The sequence below is a fragment of the Ambystoma mexicanum genome, chromosome 3q (genome assembly GCF_040938575.1).
Source record: "Ambystoma mexicanum isolate Mex_15411 chromosome 3q, UKY_AmexF1_1, whole genome shotgun sequence".
NCBI lineage: Eukaryota > Metazoa > Chordata > Amphibia > Caudata > Ambystomatidae > Ambystoma > Ambystoma mexicanum.
Window position 1 is genome coordinate 1260496041 of NC_090926.1, and position 20543 is coordinate 1260516583.

Genomic DNA, 20543 nt, shown 5'->3' on the forward strand with positions numbered 1-20543 from the left:
GTGCACAGAATCCCTGGTAGCTGGTGGAGGGACCAGAAGGAAGGTCTCGGAAGAAGTTGGTTTCCAAAACTAAATTCAGAAAAAGATAGAGGCAGGAAGTTTAACAGATAAGCGAACCATATATTCAAAAACCAATGATGCAATACTGTTCTAGATGTTTTAAACTATTCCATTTCACACTGGAATACGCCTGTATGAATGTAATACATAGCAAATGCTATACATTTAAGCTTTCGTTTTCCGTTCAAGATAACCACTTTCTTCTTTTTACCATCTTGCACATTTATTTTTATTTTTCATTCCCAGAAAAAAAAAAACAGGCAGAAACCAGATTTGTTGATTTTTTCCACTTTATTTCTGTGTACAAAAGCATAACTTATTTTTATTTAAAAAACAACTTTTTTTCTCCAAACAGATTTCCATTTGTACAGAATATACTGGCTTGCGTTTATGATCCCAATGAAGACACGAGGAGAAGAACTATGATTGCAGGTAGAAACTGGCACAAGGGTATTAAACTGATTTCCTGGCACACACCGGGATTCAACTGATTTTCTGGCGCACATGGGGATTTAATTGATTTTCTAGTGCACTGGTGATTAAACTGATTTTCTGGCGAACAGGGGATTAAACTGATTTTCTGGCCCACAGGGGGATTCAACTGATTTTCTGGCACACAAGGGGATTAAACTGATTTTCTAGGATGTCCAGATTCCTGGTCCGTTCACAGCAGGCAGGTTTTCACAATCCACTAGAATGCACTGGACAGCAATAGTGGATCGACCTCTGTAGGTCATGCGTCTTCACGCTGCACAGCCCAGCACGTGCCTACAGCAACCGGAGCATCATGAACAGAGTAGCTCCCTCTACAAAAGCATTTATTCAGTTAACTGGGTTTGTCAAAAAAAAATGGCAGGCATGCAGAAGCAATCTGTGTGAAAAGAACAGAGAGTTAATCTCTCTGTGGGGTGTACCTCGTGATTATAAGAGTTTTCCGTCCTCACATTACAAGATTGGTTTGGAACGTTCAGGCATACATGTGGCTAGACCAGCTTTGGGTTGGGTATACAGGTATATAACAAGCACATGGCTCCCCAGAATGCACTGTGTAGGGCCAAGTGTCAATTTTTGGAGTGTGCACTGCCAGGGGCCCAAGGGAACGCTGTTCAATATAGAACATGGGGGGGGGGGCTGGGGAGTATTTAAACAGGGCACCTTTGTTTCCTAGTGGGAGCCATCAAGCTATAGAAGGTCTGGTCCAAGTAAGGCAGTAGTTACCGTAGAGCTCTGCTACTTAACCTATAAACAGCACATGATGGACCCTACCACCCATTTCCTTCCCATCCTTCAAAATCCATCATTACATGTTTGAGGCCTCAGCTTTATCTTTTCTGCAATCGATTTTTTTTAGCTGAAATTACAAAGCCTTATTTCCTTCAAAGATCTAGTATGCAGAGGACACTTTCAATGTGTCAGAATGTTATTTCGCTCATATAGCGCGACATCAGTAATGTAAGCACCACCTCCAGTCCAGTCTTTAGCATAGCACTGAATACGGTGTGACAGCCAGTTTCAGGTAATTTCTCCGGGGTCACGCAATATGGACGAGCAGGGATTAGAAGCCATGCCTCCCACCTCCACATTGACCATGTTACCACTAGCACACATAAGAACTTTAGGCAAAGGGGTGAGGGGACATTGCCGCTTTCTTTCTGTGGCACCGCTTCAGCCTAAAGTCATGGGTAAATGAGGTTGGCGGGGAAACCCCTGAGCAAGCAGGAGTAGAGCAATTCCTGAAGCGAGAGCAACTTTAATCACCCACTAATAGCTATCGCAAAAGATGCCCGACAGGCAAAGGTCCAGGAGCTGGGCATGTTCATGCCGATGAAAGAAATAGGCTGACCATTTGCAAAGCGATACATTTTCAAAAAGAGATATTTTACATGTACTGTCTGTAGACCAATCTTGCAGTCGCCTTGTCTCTACAGCACTAATTGTAGGCCACTCTTGTACTCGCCTTCTATCTACATTAATTTGCAGGTCACGCGTCACTCGCCTCTCTACACCCCTACTTGTAGGCCACTCTTGCACTAGTCTTCTATCTGCACCACTGTTTGCAGGTCACGCGTCACTCGCCTCTCTACACCCCTACTTGTAGGCCACTCTTGTACTTGCCTTCTCTCTACTCTACTATTTGCAGGTCATACTCCCATTTACGTTTTCCTCAGCAGCACAATTACTAAGCGGATTGCCGGCGAGGCGGTCTGTTTAGGGCAATCAGATATTTGCTTCATCAAGTGGTCATTTCTCAGATCGCAGACGAACTACAAAAACACTCTTCACAGTTTGTTGCGTCACCTGGTTCATAAAGGCGGCAAGATCTAAAGCGGTGACACATGTGCACTATTACATGTAACATTTCTGATTCTTTTGGTTTCTTTGAGATTCATCGGATAGAAACGTACTGGCCTAAAGACTTGCCTAGGAGACTTTCCTAACAACTGAACATCCGTGCCAAGTGATGTCGCCGAGCACAGAACAGCTAAGCTGTGGAATGCTGCGAGGCCTCAGACGGGCATGAAAAGCCCCTCCTGCGAAGTACACAGTGATGACGCTGCAGGCTCAAATCCCAAGGCTGCCAGAGGCTGCCTCGCAGAAACAGCCTGCCGTTACGAAATGTACTTTATTCCCCCTCTTCGGCGAAAAGACCAGTTGATTATGATGCGTGCCGTTAATAGGTGGAGAATAGACTTAGCTACTCCAGCCAGGCCTGGGAGGGGCAGAGCAGAATGCAGCCCTCCTATGCACTGGTGTGTGTTTGCACTACAGCGCTTTTCACCCCACTTCTGGTCTCTTGTGTATTATTTGTGTACGAATGCAGAGTGCCTTGAATGCAAGAGGTGGCGTGGGGGATCAGCACAAGCCAGTAACATGCACCAAAGATTTTTATTTGAGATACCTCTATTCGATTGTGTGGTCACATTGTTAGGCAAGGGTGTATGTGTCATTTTATTAAATGACTTCTTGCGGTCGATATCCCGGCCTCGGTTTGCAAATGCATTATTGCTGGAACAAGATCTCTCCCTTTAGAACAGAAGAAAGAGTTAACACTTAAGACAAAGTGGCAAACTCTACGGTTATACTGTAGTAACTTGAGGAGCTCTCGACGGGCCTGTGGGAAGAAGCCCCCTGGAGCAACTCAACAGAAGCCCCCAACTCCATGGCAGCAAAACACTCCCTTCCACTCAATCGGGTGTAAACATGGGGTCTGGACAGGAGGAGCCCATTCTGAAAACAGCTCAGGGTGACCAAAGGCACGATAGTTGAACACCAGTATACTATACAATCAGGGGTTAACCCCCTCAGGGGGCTGCCCCACTCCAGAGTCCATGCCGCGTGCAGCCCACGCCATGGCTACTGTACAAGAGACGACAGCTGAATGCGCAGGAGGAATATTTCCTACTAAGCCCCCAATGTTTATTCTAGCTTCTAAAGGTAGCCGGGGCGTTTCCTCCCACTCCTGTGTGCAGCAGAATGCCCCCATGCCCACTGTGCCATGCTATGCAGGGGTGGGTCCTGGACGGGACCAGTGATGCCATGGCCAGCGTATGCTGCCTTCCCACTGGCTGAGCAATACCCATCAGTCGGGCAAGGTCGCCCTGCCGTTGGCCACCTGTGTGAAAGGATGCTTAAACAACGGGGCCAATCTGATTCCCCTATTAAAGAAATGATAGGTCTTCTAAAAGAGAACAGTACGATTGCAACAAGTTTACAGATCGCTCTGGGGGTCGCCAGCATCCGCGTTCTTAAGGGATGCAAGGGAGCTCGTTCAAATGTCGAAAACGGGGCGTCCATCAGAGGGGGAACCACTCCTAGCCCATCGTGGCTTGGGCAATGCACCCATAACTGCTTCGCCATCTTTCATGCACGCGCCAGGAAGCTGCAGTAAAGCAGCCAATGATCAGCCTCCCCGGATTGGCCAGAGTTCAAGACTCCCCCCTCCCAGCCAGTGGAATCCCGCCCCCCCTCCCTCCCGCTGGCCACACATCCGTCCCACTCCCACAACAAGTCTTCTTAAACCTAGAAGCAACATGGGGACCCCCCGACTGCAAATGCAAGCTGCCGAGACAGAATAGATGGGGAGAAGTTACGCTACTGCCTAGCGCCCCAATACTGGCCAGGGCACGCGTGGGGCTGGACGCTGGAGTTAGGACATGGGGGCATACCCCACAAGAAAGGAATGCTCCCCGAGAATCCCCCCGCCCTCCAACGCCCACAGATGTACCCAGAGTGGCGAAGAAAGGCTTCTACCATCTGCAGTGCAGGGCATCATGGCAGGGGGCGTTTGCTTCTCCAGACGTCCATCTCGGCCTGGGGAACCGCAGTGTGGCGTGACTGGCCTCTCTGATGAAGTAAAGGCTCCAGCAGGCGACTTCCCACCCTGACACCCCACCCGGCAGTGTTCTGCACCCCCCCAGCTCCCCCAAGCGTCACTCCAGATGTATGCTGACCGATGCCAGCGCGTCGGCGGCCCACACAGGGTACTTCTTGTCGCTATACATGGTCTTCATGAACTTCTGCACGAACTCCGGGAAGCGCTGCTCGAGGATGCTGTCCCGCAGGCAGCTCATCAGGTTCAGCTGTGGGGAGAGGGATACAAAGAAAGACAGGTCACGAGCACAGAAAAACCATTCACTGGCCGCCTCCTGCGGGGGGCGCTGTTCCGGAAGCTGCAGCCTACGGCACCCCTCTGACACTGGAGGAAACGTCCACTACCCAAAGCAATCTCTTCTCCAGCTTTGCAGCCCCGAATGGCCAGCTTAACACAACACAGGGCGGCGGAGGGGACTGGACACTGGCAGACATTGCCGACCAAGCACCACCCTTTGGACCTACGGCGAAAAGGCAGGACAGACCCTTGACGAATGCATGCCATTCTGCCGTCCCACTGGCATCCTGCGCCAGAGGGAGCGTGGCCGCCAGCACAGACTGGCCATGCACTTACACTCTCAACACACACACACACGCACGCACGCGAAAACCATGCACTTCCACAGGCTCACACACAAACCATGCACCTCCACTCTCTCTCTCACACACACACACACACACACACACACACAAACCATGCACTTCCACACGCTCACACACAAACCAAGCACCTCCACACTCTCTCATACACACACAAACAATGCACTTCCACACGCTCACACACAAACCATGCACCTCCACACTCTCTCATACACACACACAAACCATGCACTTCCACACGCTCACACACAAACCATGCACCTCCACACTCTCTCATACACACACACACAAACCATGCACTTCCACAGGCTCACACACAAACCATGCACCTCCACACTCTCTCATACACACACACAAACCATGCACTTCCACACGCTCACACACAAACCATGCACCTCCACACTCTCTCATACACACACAAACCATGCACTTCCACACGCTCACACACAAACCAGGCATTTCCACACTCTCTGACACACACAAACCATGCACTTGCGCTCTCTCTCTCTCTCACACACACACACACAATGCACTTCCACTCTCTCACGCACACAAACCATGCACTTCCACTCACACACAAACCATGCACTTCCAGTCTCAACACACACACAAACCATGCACTTCCAGTCTCAACACACACGCACAAACCATGCACCTCCACTCACACACACACAAAGGCAATTCATTGTTTTGCTTTGATCATTTGATGCAATACAGGAACAGGTTGTTTGCAAAGCTTTCCCCCAAGCATGATAAAGACGGGTACATTCTTATTGTAACCCCCTCCAAGCACCAATGGTTCCATAACATGTGTCTGCTGTATGCGCCAATTGACATGGACACATTCACCTGGCCACTGATAAAGCAAGCCACACGGAAACCCAAATGACACACGCGCAAGACAGTAGCTTGGATCATTGGGTACAATTCCAAAATACTATTGCCTAAATAAGAAGGATTAGTCGATCCATGTTCAACAGAAGAAAAGCCATCAGCAGTGCCTGTGCTCATGTTTCACTTTAAGCAAGGCTTTCTCAAGGCTAATATTTCTACCGTCAGTCAAGTACACTTATTTACAGCGGTGACCATAAATACATTACAGAGGCATCAACAATCAAGTTGAATCATTTAAACTACTTTCCCATTGGTCCCTTACCATGTATAAGAGGATCTATTCATCAGGTGGCATGGCGTTTTCACGGTCGCCGCCATTTTCTTTGTATTTAAAGCCCGCTACGATCGTGGGATCATGTCGTGTGTGAGGCCCCGCATAGCATATTTCTTTATTACGTGTGGCCATGTCAATCGCATAACTTCATACTACCAGTGCCGGTAGGGCAATCGGAAAGGGTTCTTCAAAGATGCTGCATCACTCGGTGACGGAAAGCTATTGGATGGAAGGCGGGTGTTACATTGTGTGCAGATGTATTGAAACCCTTTTCTTTCAAGGGTTACTGAATCACATGGCATAAGGAGGCGCTCAAAGGATGGGTATTTGCATGAAATAATTGGCGGTAAAATGTAGAGGTTGAATGAACGTAGAACGCTGCCCATATTTAAAACAATGCCAATGTATGAACACATCCTTTAATAAAGGGTAAGACGCCGAAGAGAATGTATTTTAAACGATTGGCGGAGTGCGATTTGTCTTTAATACAGACGGATCTATAGACAATATTTTGAAATTTGTTGTGGATGAGTGAGGAAAGTCTTCCACTGAACATTGAGGAGTGTGGAAGTGGCCTCCGTGAGCCGGAAGCTCTTTTGCGAGTCACAACCTACTACACATCAAGGGTTGAACATATAGATTAGAGAGACAAGAGACATCTTTATGAGAAATGCAGCTAAATAAAGTCATCCCTTTTGGTAAGGATTCAGATCGCTAAACTACTCGCCCATTCTCTAAGGGACGACTGCACTATAATATTATAGGAGCTATTAAGACATTTCTGTTGTAAATATCTTTTCAGAATACCAGGAATAGAGAGAGGAGAAAAAGAATAAAAGAATACAAGGTATGTAATGTCCAGCGTGAGCATGGGTCTAGCGTACCAGCGGGTGAGATACGATATCATTCGGAATAGACCTAAAACCAATACACAGTAGAATTAACATCTTTAGGGTCCAAGCTTACATTAGGGATCAAATATTATACAATCATTATGTATTTAATATTGAGAGCAGTGTTTTATTATTCGAGATATATATATATATATAATGCCACAAGTGTACAATGATGACTTAATAAAAATATATATATATATACGCCACATTTTCACACGCGCTTACTGGTTATAAACAAACCTTCTACACATAGTTACACTAAGTAATGCAACATGATAATGGAGAGATCTTAATCATCCCTTCAATTCAATGGATTGATTACTATTCATTAATCAAACGAAATGCATTAATATACCATTAATATCACAGGTATAGAACCATCAGATTAATATCATTTATAGAAAAGAGAATTTAAAACTAGCCACACAATGTAAGTTCCGAGGTTAGGGATCAAAAGGAGAGCTTCCCTCCAGGCATAGAAGGCAGTCGCAGTATTCACTGCGGACTCGGCCCCATAAATGGCGCCCCAAAGCTGCTCGCTCCCAATGGAGTGGTAGTTGGTAGCGATATTGGAGTAGCTTTTAAGATATTGAGATTTCAAGGCGGCGAGAGGACTCAACTTATAAACATTTGCATAATATTGGCTTCCAACAACAATAACCATCTGTTTCTTTCTCACCCTTCCGCCTTTTTCTTCAGTCCCTGAAATGACCTTACATGTGGATAAATGGCTTAGGTTATAGATTTATAAACACAGCTGTAAATAAGGGCACTTGACATATAGAAGTATTAGCCTTGAGGAAGCCTTGCTTAAGATGAAACAAAAGCACATGCACGGGCGTTGGCTTTGGTTCTGTTGAACAGGGATCTACTAATGCTTCTTATTTAGGCAATAGTATTTTGGAATTGGACCCACTGAGGTTTTGTGGATTCGCGTGAAACATTAGAATGAATAAGATGAAAGAAAACCAATTTTAGGATTCATGCTACTGTCTTGTGTAAACATGCCCTTTCCAAATCAGAGGGACAACAACATTTAAATAATCTGAGTCCTGGAAGACCAGGTCGCGTTAGTAAGCTACCATTGGCTGATGGTTTCCCAGTTCACTGCGTGGCCATGAACCAACTAAAAAAGAAAACTAGAACAGTTACTTAGCAAGCCGGATCTCGCTCTTATGTTCCCTCCCCATAAGAACCCTCCTCTGCTTTACCACGTAACGACTAAAAACATTAATATTGCAAGCAAACCCAACATTGCAAGCACTCTAGAGCACACACACCAGCTACAGAGGGCATCACTCCTGCAAGCACAGATACCACGAGGAAGTCAGGTTCTGCACTTAAAATCTCCAACGTACCCCCACCCAGGTCTCATGTTGAACTAGATTACCTTACAACTATTGTGCCTTAGTATGTCACCCCGCCCCTTATCCAACTATTCCCAACTCCTGCGGTAGTAACCAACATACTTAAACAAATCTATAAAAACTCAGGAAATACTGCAAATTCCATCCCCGTCCCCTTCCTCCAGTCGGGCCCTCTTCTAGGGTCAACTTTGTGAATTGGAAATCACAGGTCTACAAGCATGCTTCCCCAGGCGGAATAGTTACACCCCACAACACGACACCCCTTCTTCTCTACATGCAAATGTGGAGGTAAACAGAGTTGGATCCCACTATGTATACAGTATTTATTGAATGAAAAGAAATTTGCGCAACAAAAAGAAAGACATCAGAAAACCGGGCAATAACGGGGAAACTGTCGTACAAGGTGGGGTGGGGGTGGGTTATGAAGAGAAATCAGACGTAGATGTGGGAGGGTTGTACAAAGAGGGCAGTTCCAGGCAAGACACCGATGGGGATAGAGGTGGGTGAGGCTGTAAATACAATGTTAAACATGTGTTATTTGCATGCTCTGCAGCAGGCATTGCATTCTATTCCATCTTTCATATGTCCAGTTGTTTTGCACCTTACCGGAAGTCTGAACTGCGGCCAATGTAGATGCATAAAGGCTGCCATTAGCACCTCCAATTGCAAATCTTCCATTCCCCCATAAGGAGATGTCCCACTTACAATAGCTCTAAGTCTAGCACGGTCGTCTATGATTGGTCTCCGCACTCTAAATCGCCCGATCCAGGAGAACATGCGCTCTGACCAGGATATCACCATGTAATGTGTGTATTACTAGTAAACGAGTCCTTATCCTCCGTTTCTCCTTCAGATTCAGTATCTTCTCCATATTCTAGCATTTCCAGCCTAATTTCAACTCTGTATCATATCGTTCCTTCAACCTTTTTAGTTTCCTCTATTGTCTTTCACTTATAGCAGGAATATCATTAGATGAGATCAGCCGGATTTCAGCTACAGATCTCACTATAGCATAAGGCTCATTAGCTGAGATCAGCCGGGATTTCAACTACAGATCTCACTATAGCATAAGGATCATTAGCTGAGATCAGCCAGGATTTCAGCTACAGATCTCACTATTGCAGACGGATCATTAGCTGAGATCAGCCAGGATTTCAGCTACAGATCTCACTACAGCATACGGGCCATTAGATGAGATCAGCCGGGATTTCAGCTACAGATCTCACTACAGCATACGGATCATTAGCTGAGATCAGCCGGGATTTCAGCTACAGATCTCACTATAGCATACGGACCATTAGATGAGATCAGCCGGGATTTCAGCTACAGATCTCACTATAGCATAAGGATCATTAGCTGAGATCAGCCGGGATTTCAGCTACAGATCTCACTATAGCATACGGACCATTAGATGAGATCAGCCGGGATTTCAGCTACAGATCTCACTATAGCATACGGACCATTAGATGAGATCAGCCGGGATTTCAGCTACAGATCTCACTATAGCATACGGACCATTAGCTGAGATCAGCCGGGATTTCAGCTACAGATCTCACTATAGCATACGGATCATTAGCTAAGATCAGCCGGGATTTCAGCTACAGATCTCACTATAGCATACGGACCATTAGCTGAGATCAGCCGGGATTTCAGCTACAGATCTCACTATAGCATAAGGATCATTAGCTGAGATCAGCCGGGATTTCAGCTACAGATCTCACTACAGCATAAGGATCATTAGCTGAGATCAGCCGGGATTTCAGCTACAGATCTCACTACAGCATACGGATCATTAGCTGAGATCAGCCGGGATTTCAGCTACAGATCTCACTACAGCATAAGGATCATTAGCTGAGATCAGCCGGGATTTCAGCTACAGATCTCATTACAGCATAAGGATCATTAGCTGAGATCAGCCGGGATTTCAGCTACAGATCTCATTACAGCATAAGGATCATTAGCTGAGATCAGCCGGGATTTCAGCTACAGATCTCATTACAGCATAAGGATCATTAGCTGAGATCAGCCGGGATTTCAGCTACAGATCTCACTATAGCATAAGGATCATTAGCTGAGATCAGCCGGGATTTCAGCTACAGATCTCATTATAGCATAAGGATCATTAGCTGAGATCAGCCGGGATTTCAGCTACAGATCTCACTATAGCATAAGGATCATTAGCGGAGATCAGCCGGGATTTCAGCTACAGATCTCACTATAGCATACGGACCATTAGCTGAGATCAGTCGGGATTTCAGCTACAGATCTCACTATAGCATACGGACCATTAGCTGAGATCAGCCGGGATTTCAGCTACAGATCTCACTATAGCATACGGATCATTAGCTGAGACGATCAGCCGGGATTTCAGCTACAGATCTCACTATAGCATACGGATCATTAGCTGAGATCAGCCGGGATTTCAGCTACAGATCTCACTATAGCATACGGACCATTAGCTGAGATCAGCCGGGATTTCAGCTACAGATCTCACTATAGCATACGGATCATTAGCTGAGACGATCAGCCGGGATTTCAGCTACATATCTCATGATCTCTTCTCATATTAACGGTCCTTTTTTCCCTGGACTTCCTTTGAAACTTGCAGCAGTTCCCAGCATCTAAACTTTATATTCTTTCAGAAAATATAATTTTCTATAAATGCATAAAAATCATCCTAGAAGCCTCACAATATATACAAGAAAATACAAATATGAAACATACATTATTGATTCACAAATACGATGGTGCTTTTCATAGCACAATTAGACATCTTAACTGCAAAACATACCAACAGATCTTTCAACATCAATACAAAAATAAACTTTCTGCATTTCCTGGACAAAACAAATGCACAAGATCTTCTGGTGCAGTCAAAGTGCATGTACATGTGCATTACTATAGCTCTGATGTGCCACTGCACGGAACCGATTTGACCTCATTCAGGGGCACTATATGAAATCGGAGTTTGGTTAGAGTTGCACACCCGGATTCCGTCTGGCTCCATACTAGAGGTAACCGTCTTATGGTAGGCTCCCATGAACGTGCACGTGGCTGATAGTCCCAGTACTTGGCCTTCAGTAGCTATTTGCATCTTCCTTGGACCAAGCCTGGACTCAAGAAGCACATGCCCCACCCTATTTTCCAGAGCGCTTTTCTGATGAGACACAACCGTGGTATTCTGCAGGCAATCTCCGGATTAACCCAGACTGCACACCATGATAAAAAATAAAAATGGGGAAAAACCTAAAATATATGAGACCGCCAATTCAGCATGGAGAATAATAGACTGGATCCACAGGGGAACCGTCAAGATATCCAGAGGAACATTATTTTCTATCATGGCGCGCCATCGGATGTTTGTATGGTTTTTTTCCTTGATACGCCTTCCCGCTTTACTTGTCAAATAAAAGAGCCGCGTTTACCTGCCTCATGAGCAATTCAATCTTAGCGATGTGATTGTAAGCAGGTGTTATTTAGTGTGCAGACCTTCTTAAGCAGATAGCGGGTGCTGCCATTTTGGATGAGTACCCTGGAAGCCACAAACCAGTAGCTTTGTAGATCTTCTGGCAAAGTTGCCAGAGACGATTCTTCATTCAGGGGGATTGTAGTTGGGAATAGGGTAAGGCTGAGTGTTTTACTTCAAGCAGAGGTGTTTTCAAGAGCTTAAATAGCCAAAGGGTCAAATCAAATGAGTGTTAACCCTCCGGGAAGGCGCAAGTCTCACTCCTAGCACAATGTCCCGAAAAATGAGTAGCATGAACCAGAAGTGGCGGTCTTGGAAGAATGGGACGCTGAATGTTAGAGCCGGCTGAAGATGTGTCATGGCTCGTGGGGGTACATTTGAACATGTTTGGGCCCCCCCCTTTTCCTAGAGCAGAGAAAAACTATATTAGGCTTCCCCCGTATTGTGCAAACATTGCAATAAAGATAATGGGCTTTATAACCCCAGATTATCACAAGATGGCCAGCCAGTGGGGAGCTGAAACACTACGCCTTCACTGAAAAGCTGTTCATCCTTTTTGATCAGCATGGGGTTAATGTAGAACAACCACAGTAAAAAGGCAAAGAGGCGAGTAGAAAACTTATTTATATCAAACAAGGTGCACGGTTGCCCGAAGGCATCATGGTGCATCCCAATAAGTATAAGAGAAAGTAGAACAAATAGGGCTTCAGAGTTCTCCTAATGGGTTCCATGTAATAATGTCCCTGCAAAAACGTTGCCAAAAAATTGCTATTTCTTTTGCAGGGACATTGTTACATTGAACATGCGGGGGACACTCCCGCGACCCCGACTCCCCTTGAGTGGTAGTCGGGGTCGCGTATATATGGCCAACGTATATAATGTAGCCACAACCTTTTCCCGGCGCCATATGTATGGGGATAATATTACCCGATACCTCCCAAAGGCCAGATAATCATCCATCCTCTGCAGGGAGACAGCAGAATTACTGCCCCTGTGCCGCCCGAATCATTCAGTCAAGTGGGATCGTCCACCACTGAGGACAGGACCCCTTCTGCACCATAGCCAGGACGGAACCCAGATTGGGAAGGATGAAAGAAAGAATTCTCCAAAAATGGGGTCAGAAGAGGATAGACAAGACTCAAGCAGCTTCATAAGAAAAGGTAGCAAAGAGTAAGTCGATAGTTGACAAGCACCAAGGAATCAAGAGTGTTTTTTTTCAATAAGGGAATCACCCGAGCGTGCTTAAATGAAGTAGGAATGAGACCAGTTTTGATTGAGTCATTGACTGATTACGCTACCAGCAGGGCAATTTGATCAATCACCTCCTTTAATACCCACAACGGGATAGCATTGGTCGGAGAGGCAGCTTTCAGTCTCCCAGCAGCCAGCAAAATGTCCTCCGAAGAGAAAAACAGAAACACATCCCAAATAGTGCTAGCGGAAGCCTTCATGATCAAGGAAGGAATGCAGAGGCAATGAGGCTGGGAGGCGTGGATAGTATCGCAAATGTCAGCAACTTTCTGCAAAAAGAAAAGAGTCGCCAAAAGATTGCGATGAAGGAGCCCCTTCAGAGGGAACAGAGGAGAGAGAGAGCGAACCAGTCTGAAAAGCTCCTGCGATTGGTTAAGGGAAAGTTTCAACTTGTTTGGAATTGAAGTAACACTTTGCCTCTAAAATAGCTTTGCGATAGAGGTCAGGTCTTGTGGGGTTTAAACACAGCCTTAACAAATAACTGAAAGGCCAGGTTAGGCCTCACTGAAAAATGCATGTTCTTATAACCGAAAGACCCACTTGGTGTATGAAAAGCCTGCCTTAAAAACTTCAATACTTCTAAAGGTGCATAGCAAATATCAATACAGGTATTTCTCCAGTTGACACAAGGAACATTTTAACATGAAGAAAGCACATCCCTGTGGCTGAGAGACAAACAGCAGCAATTTTCATAACAAACATTCTGTAAATAAAAATGCCTTTGTGAGTGATCAAACTGACGGCAGCAGCCCATTACTTTCAGTTTTCCCAGTTAGAGAAATACTGTAAGTGCAACAAAAATTACCCAATTCAAAAATGCATTTACCATACTAGAAATATGCTAACTGCTTAAAGAAATAAAATGCCACACTGAGAAGAGAAGGCAACCACTGAAGTCTACTTTTGGTTCATAAGTCACATGTAAATCTCATTTAGGCCCGAGACAGTCGGGCAGAATGCTGATGTGCCTTCCACCACTGCAGGCCTTTTGGCTTCTTATATGGAAGGGAGATCTCTGTGAAGCTGAAACACCAAGTATTTATGACAGGCTGATGGACAACAGAACTGACTTGGGTGGAGGAAAATGCTTCAAAATACAGAATCTTAGATCAAAATGATGGTCGACTCAAGATTACCAGGACAGAATGCCAGATGTCAGCATGGCCTCACAACAACACAGGGCAGAGATGAACTATCTGCTGCAGGGTAAGAATCTCTTCATCCCATTATCGCTCAAAGGACAAAAGGCAAATATTTTACCCAACCGTGAAGCAACATTGCAGCCGCAGTCTCAGAACCATGCGATTTCAAGGAAATGAAACTCCACAGAGCTAATTTGAACTGAAACTAGCTGTGGAATTAATGAGAATATGTATAATTTATGTTGCCATTCTATCCCCCATAGGACTAAATGTTTGTGATTTTCTCCATCATCTTAAGAGCTAGAAAGGCCATCCAGGTGTCATATTAAGGATTATTTCAAGATGGTTCTGTGGAGATAATTAACATACAATTCTGAATTTCAGAACTCTGGTACCAAACTAAAATGGGATCACAGCTTCCCAGAAAGTGGGAAAAAGCTGAGACTCTGGACAATGGTGGCCCAGTGCATCACATAACTGGTGGTAAAGTTAGATTATTATCACTGGTATTGTTTTCAGGTAACTGGGGAAAAACCATAGCGTGCCTGGGCTATGGCGTGCCAAAATAAAAATGGCTGATCCGTCATGAGGAGGGGAATATTAATATCTATATATCACAGCAGTTATTTGCAAAATGTTAAGTTTTGCCATGTTGGACTTTCTGGACGGTAAACCTGGACATGAATAAAAGTGAATTTCAAACGGGAGTTGCAATATTTCTGTTTTGGATTCCTGAAGTAATCCTTAGAGAAGGGTTGGATTTTGGAGGTGGAGAGAAATTTAATTGTCCAATCTTGGTTGTGAGATCATAAGTTAGCAGCTACTAATATTAAGTTTCCATGGGAGGGGCTTGTAGAGTAAAACGGGCTTGCACTATTGGAAAGTGAGGACTGGACAGAACTGGGGAGATCCTGCATAAAAACCTTCTTGAAAGGAGAGATGCCCCTGTGCGTATACTGAAACAGCTGCCTAAAAATCACCTTAGGTGGAGAGGCCTTATATCTTGCCTGGGAGAGAGAAACTGGGGAAGTCCAAAGGTAACTTGAGGTACCAGACCCCCGTGGGTTCACAGAAAAGCCTGGCTGTCCAACCTAAGTGCCCCAAAACAGAGGTCCTATGCAAGTAGAATAAGTCCATTTGAAACTAAATGTTTGTAGGGCGGGGAGGGAGATCTGCCTACCTCAATCTTTTTCCCTTATAATGTCAGGGGAACAAAATCAAAATGGTGCAGCTTCTTAGCATGTTTGATTTATATTGATTTAATTAACTCGAAAATAGATTGACGCAAGGGGGAGCTTGGAAGAGTTAAATTTCCACCTTCTCTCCTAGCGGGAATAATACTTTAGTCACAAAGTAATTGGGGTGTCCTTGCCACACAAAACAAAAAAAGTGATCATTGTCACCATTCCCAAACCTTGCCTTTAAAACAAAAGGTTTTTTTTTCCATTCCTAAACATTGCCTTTAAAACAGGAAGGTGTCCTTGCCCCAAAAAACAAAATTCTGAATTGTTACCACTCTTTCAACATTGTATTTAACAAAGGGGTGACCTTGACCAAGAAACAAAATGTCTAAACAGTTCCTACTCCCTAGAACTGGCCTTTGACCAGAGGGATACTGCATGTAATTGGTGCCTGTGTTTCCGGTGCTGGGGGGCAGGGGGGGGGGGGGGGGGGAGTAGTGCTTTGCAAAGTGAAACTAGTGCAATTGCCATTGAACAATATACACTCTCTCCTGAGAGTAAGTGACTCAGAGCAGAACAGGTGTGTACGGCTTTTGGGCGACAAGAAATCAGGGTGCTATTTGCCACATGTATCTTTAAAAATCTGTGTTTTTAAAAGTGCAAGCATTTACGAGTGTGCAGAGAAACCTTGTGTATCCAACCCTGTGTGATGTGTAAGTTGTTTTAAAGTCAAACCTGGGTTTGCTTTCAAGCACAAATTTGGGCCATTATGAAAAAGAAAGTAATTGGGCCTCATTACAAGTTTGCCGGTCTGGAAACAAGGGTGCCATAAACTCATCGGCAACCTTGTTTCCGGAAAAGCAAACTAGGACCTGCCTGCCAGAGCCGCTGTGACCGATGGGTCTGACCCTAATGGGTGCAGCGGCCACGGTAGGCAGACCAGTCACGGAAGCGCCGGCACTGTAAGCAACGGTGACGGCACTTCCGAGTCCCCACTCCCATAGAGTCCTACTGGACTCTATGGGAAAGGGGACTTACATTTTATCGGCGCCCGACTTCCCGGCCCGCCGGACTTGGAATCTCCCGGTGGCACCGGGAAATGAGGCGCTGGTAAAATTTTACAAGTCTGGCAGCAACCCACCTCTAGCACCGGTAGGGTTACCACCCGGACTCGTAATGAGGCCCATTGCGGTTTGAAGCTTTGTTTTGTGCCACAAAGGTGGTGGCGTGGGTAACATACCAAACCTCATTGAACCTAAACTATAAATATCATATCATAAATACATAAATACATACATACATATTCATCTGTACCCCGGCTTGGTTCGGGGGAGGGATCTATGTGGCTCTATCAGAGTCATAGATAAGGCATGTTGAATCCTAAATAAATGTTCTATTGTGGGCTTGTTTAATTGGGGGAGGGAGGATGGGGAGGACATCCTATTTTGAGCGTGGTCTCGCAATACATTGTTACATGCTACGTTTGAGATTTTGACGATTTGACAATAATTAATGCACCAATTGCGCTCAGCCTGCCGTCGCAAAAGACGAAGGGCTCAGAGATGGTCATTAAACCAGGGTTTAGATTTCTTCTAGATGCCACAGAGTAAAGGCACCAGCAAATGCAGCTTGAGAGCGCTGCAAAGCGCACATTTAAAGCCTGTATGAAAGGGATCTATTGCTGTGTCATACAACTGCTGACTGTCAGCATGGGGGCAGTTGCTGAGGGCACCCTGAGGGACAGACCCCTTTCAACTGAAAGATTGAACAGCTCTGATGCCGTCCCTGCTGAACTTTCTTATCCACTGAAAAAGAATCACCTACACACACCAGATGTGTTCTTTCAGGCCACCTGTGGCGCTCAGCTTGGCAGATGTGGGAACACTAAGCAGCATGCCTTCATACACAGCGCAGACAACCCTGCGTCTCCCCGCAAACTCTGGTTACTGCCTCCTGGTGGCCGAGACCCCAGCCAATGCAGCCCGCTGAGGGGGGTTACCTGCTACCAAACTGTGTGGTCACAGTTGTTGCGAGGCCCAGCTTATCAGACCCGGGGCAGCACACCACACGCTGCCCAATACAAAGTCCAGGCGGGGGTGCTCTGGAACACCCTGCCTTTTCAGATTTGTGTTCTGCGATAAATTAACATGCATATTCTTATAATTGCACATTTTCCTCCTTCCTTCCAGCGCTGTGATACTTGTTGGTAGCGAGCGCGATATATATATATATATATATATACACACACACACACACACGACAAAGCACTGCCATCTTCCTGAACGCCCCTCCACCACTATGGGTCTAGCCTCCACTGCACTCACTCACCTCCCGCCCGATTTGTAGCCAGAAAAGGACACCAGACCTGAATTTCAATTATTTAAAGAGCAGATCGATTCCCTCGCTACCCCCATTGTCTCTGTTGCCACCCCTAAAAAAATAATTAAAAAAAAAAATTAAATAAAAATGAATTAAAAAACGGTTTTCTTTATTTAAACATAAGCTCCTGGGCTGTGGTCAGCACCATGTGGCTCTTTGTTTCTTGAGTGCCTGGCTTTCTTGCTCAGGTCTCTTGAAAAGAACAGGGGGTTCCTCAAGTATAACACTTTCAGATAAGAAAGAATAGGAAAAACACATACTTTGTCTTTCTGGAGTTCTATACAATAAGAACTCATTAAAGGTTTATTCAGACTCATTAAAGGTTTATTTCAGGCGCACATCAGGAGGCGAGTCACCGATTTAGTCTGTTCTTAAACACCTCAACTCAGCCTTTCATTGTTCTGAAATGTATACCACACTATAGTGATATCGGAACCATATTTCTGCTATGTGATGCCACTTCCTGTATGGTCAAGGGGTGAAAGGTTGTGTTCCATCGCTTCCCGTGATGTCAAATGACATCACTTCCTGTGAGGACATCAGAGGTCAAGGGTTGTGTGCTGTCAATTCCACTACCCCTGGCATTTTAGTGAAATGACGTTCCGATTCCAGTGCAACCCCTCACGCCCCCCACGCATACCCTTAGGCACCCGCTGAGGTCCAGACCCACTGAATTGTGCTTTTTTTCGACAGAGTTGCAAGCTAAAATGTGGTCTATACAACGCTGTGACCTAAAAAGTAACCCCAAGACTGCTGCAGCAGATGCTTTAACCCCACTAGGTTATTGTACCGACCATAGTATGCCATGCTGCCTCTGCAGAGCCACAACTCAGCAGTGATCTTTTTTTAGGCTTCTCAAAAGAAAAGCAATTAGACCAAGAAAGGAAAGACTGCAATTAAGGCACCAACATGCAGAAATGTTAAAAGTAGAAACACTTGAGTGTGCACAGCTCGATTTAAAAGCCGCGATTGCAGCTTGAGTGGCAGGTAATTGGAATTTCTGGATGTAAAGAGCTCAGCCGGTAACCAAGGGCAAAGACTATGGAGAACACAGTTCCGGCCGTAGGAAGTGGCTGCGTCTGATTAGGGGGACTCGCTCACCAAGAATAGACTTGAAATGTGCCCCCCAACGAGCTGATGCAGGCCACTCAGATGCAAGCTGCGAGGGTGTGGGCTGAGTCCATTAGAGATTTTGTGTTTAGTGAAGAACCGGGTGGTGTTCTGAACAGAAAGGTCTTACAAAGTAGGCAATAACAGTAGGGCTCAAGTCGAGGGTACACGGAGGCCACCCCCCCCCCCCGCCCAATTATTTTTTAGGAGTACCACCATTCTTTTCAGAGGGCCCATTGAAATGCTCATTTCTTGCGACACCACATTGAATTGTTATGTTAATGAGCCCCCCACTTTTTTTTAGGATTTGACCCCTGAATAACAGAGCAGTAGGGTGCCCTTATGTACAAGTATTAATTGAGCAACATACGTGTAGAGACCTTGCGATATCTCGGCACTGCCGTAGTCTCACGAGATCTTGCGGGAAAGCGAGGATTCCCACGCAAAGTGGCCAGGGAGCATTATGAAGGCGCCAGTTACACGGAGCAGTCGCCTTCCAGCGCTCCTCTTCATTAAAGGAGACACAGACTGCCACAGAGCCTGGAGGTGAACCCTGAGGCCCCAGGCACTGCCTGCCTTACACCTGCAGGCTATAGGCACTCTGGACTGATTTACCAGTTATGCCCGTTAGTACAAAAGAAGAATAAAAGAAAGCCCGTTGCTACAAATATCATGCCCCCGATTATTATACAACATATTTGGTGTCGAGGATGGGATCCTGACACCTGCACATCATCATGCAAGGAGCAACGTCTCTCCCGCCGTCCCAGCAAATACCAGGTAGGCCTGCCATCCCATGGCCACAATGGGAACCCCTATTCACAACATATGTGGAGGCACTACCGCTGCGAGGCGCAGAGCAGTTTTATTGAATGCCCTCGGAGTAGAACACGTGTTTTCGCAGGCCTTGCGCCTGAAGCAAGTGGTGAGAACAACGATGTGTACAAGGAGACTGAAGAATTGTGAAGCGTTTGCCAGCAAGGAAAACACAGTGCTGCACAGACTTCAATGCTATGGATCCAAACAAGAAAGTGTCACAGCCCATGGACGAGTATGTAACCAATTAAGGGAACTAGCCGCACTATGCGACTTCTGAAATAATGCAGAAGCTAGGATCTGCGACATGATGACGGTCCACACCAACAGCAGGAAGGTGCAAGATAAGTTTATATTCGAGAAAGAACTCCAGCTCGACAAGGCCATAGCGATAGCGACGGCCAAAGAAGAGACCCTGGGGCGACGGAAAGAGTTTGCAGGCAGCTCGGCCCCAGCAAAAGTCCAGTTGATCACCTATAAAAACAGAAAAGAAAAGCAAGCGACCAACGCAAGAGAAGGGAAGTGGGGACGAAAGGGGCCGCTAAAGTGCCCCAGCAGCAAATACCTAGCCAATGACAGAGAATGTCCAGCGAGGGACAAAGAGTGCTCTGCATGCAAGAAACCAGGACAATTCTCTTTGGTTTGCAGGTGGCACAACGAGAAGTGACAACCATACTTTTTTGACTTGCTATATTACATTGCATTGTTGTACAATTTCGGTTCTTAAGCCAATATT

At 45.7% G+C, this 20543-nt stretch overlaps 1 protein-coding gene across 2 annotated transcripts in view; it reads right to left on the bottom strand.

Moving 5' to 3' along the window:
- Nucleotides 1–332: 332 nt before the first annotated feature.
- Nucleotides 333–20543, bottom strand: part of QTRT1 (queuine tRNA-ribosyltransferase catalytic subunit 1) — a 144770-nt gene continuing 124559 nt past the window's right edge. For both annotated transcript variants that reach the window (XM_069604275.1, XM_069604274.1), the window contains one exon: nucleotides 333–4640. In XM_069604275.1, coding sequence (XP_069460376.1) covers nucleotides 4491–4640 — 150 coding nt within the window. In that variant the 3' untranslated portion in view covers nucleotides 333–4490. The remainder of the gene's footprint in view (nucleotides 4641–20543) is intronic.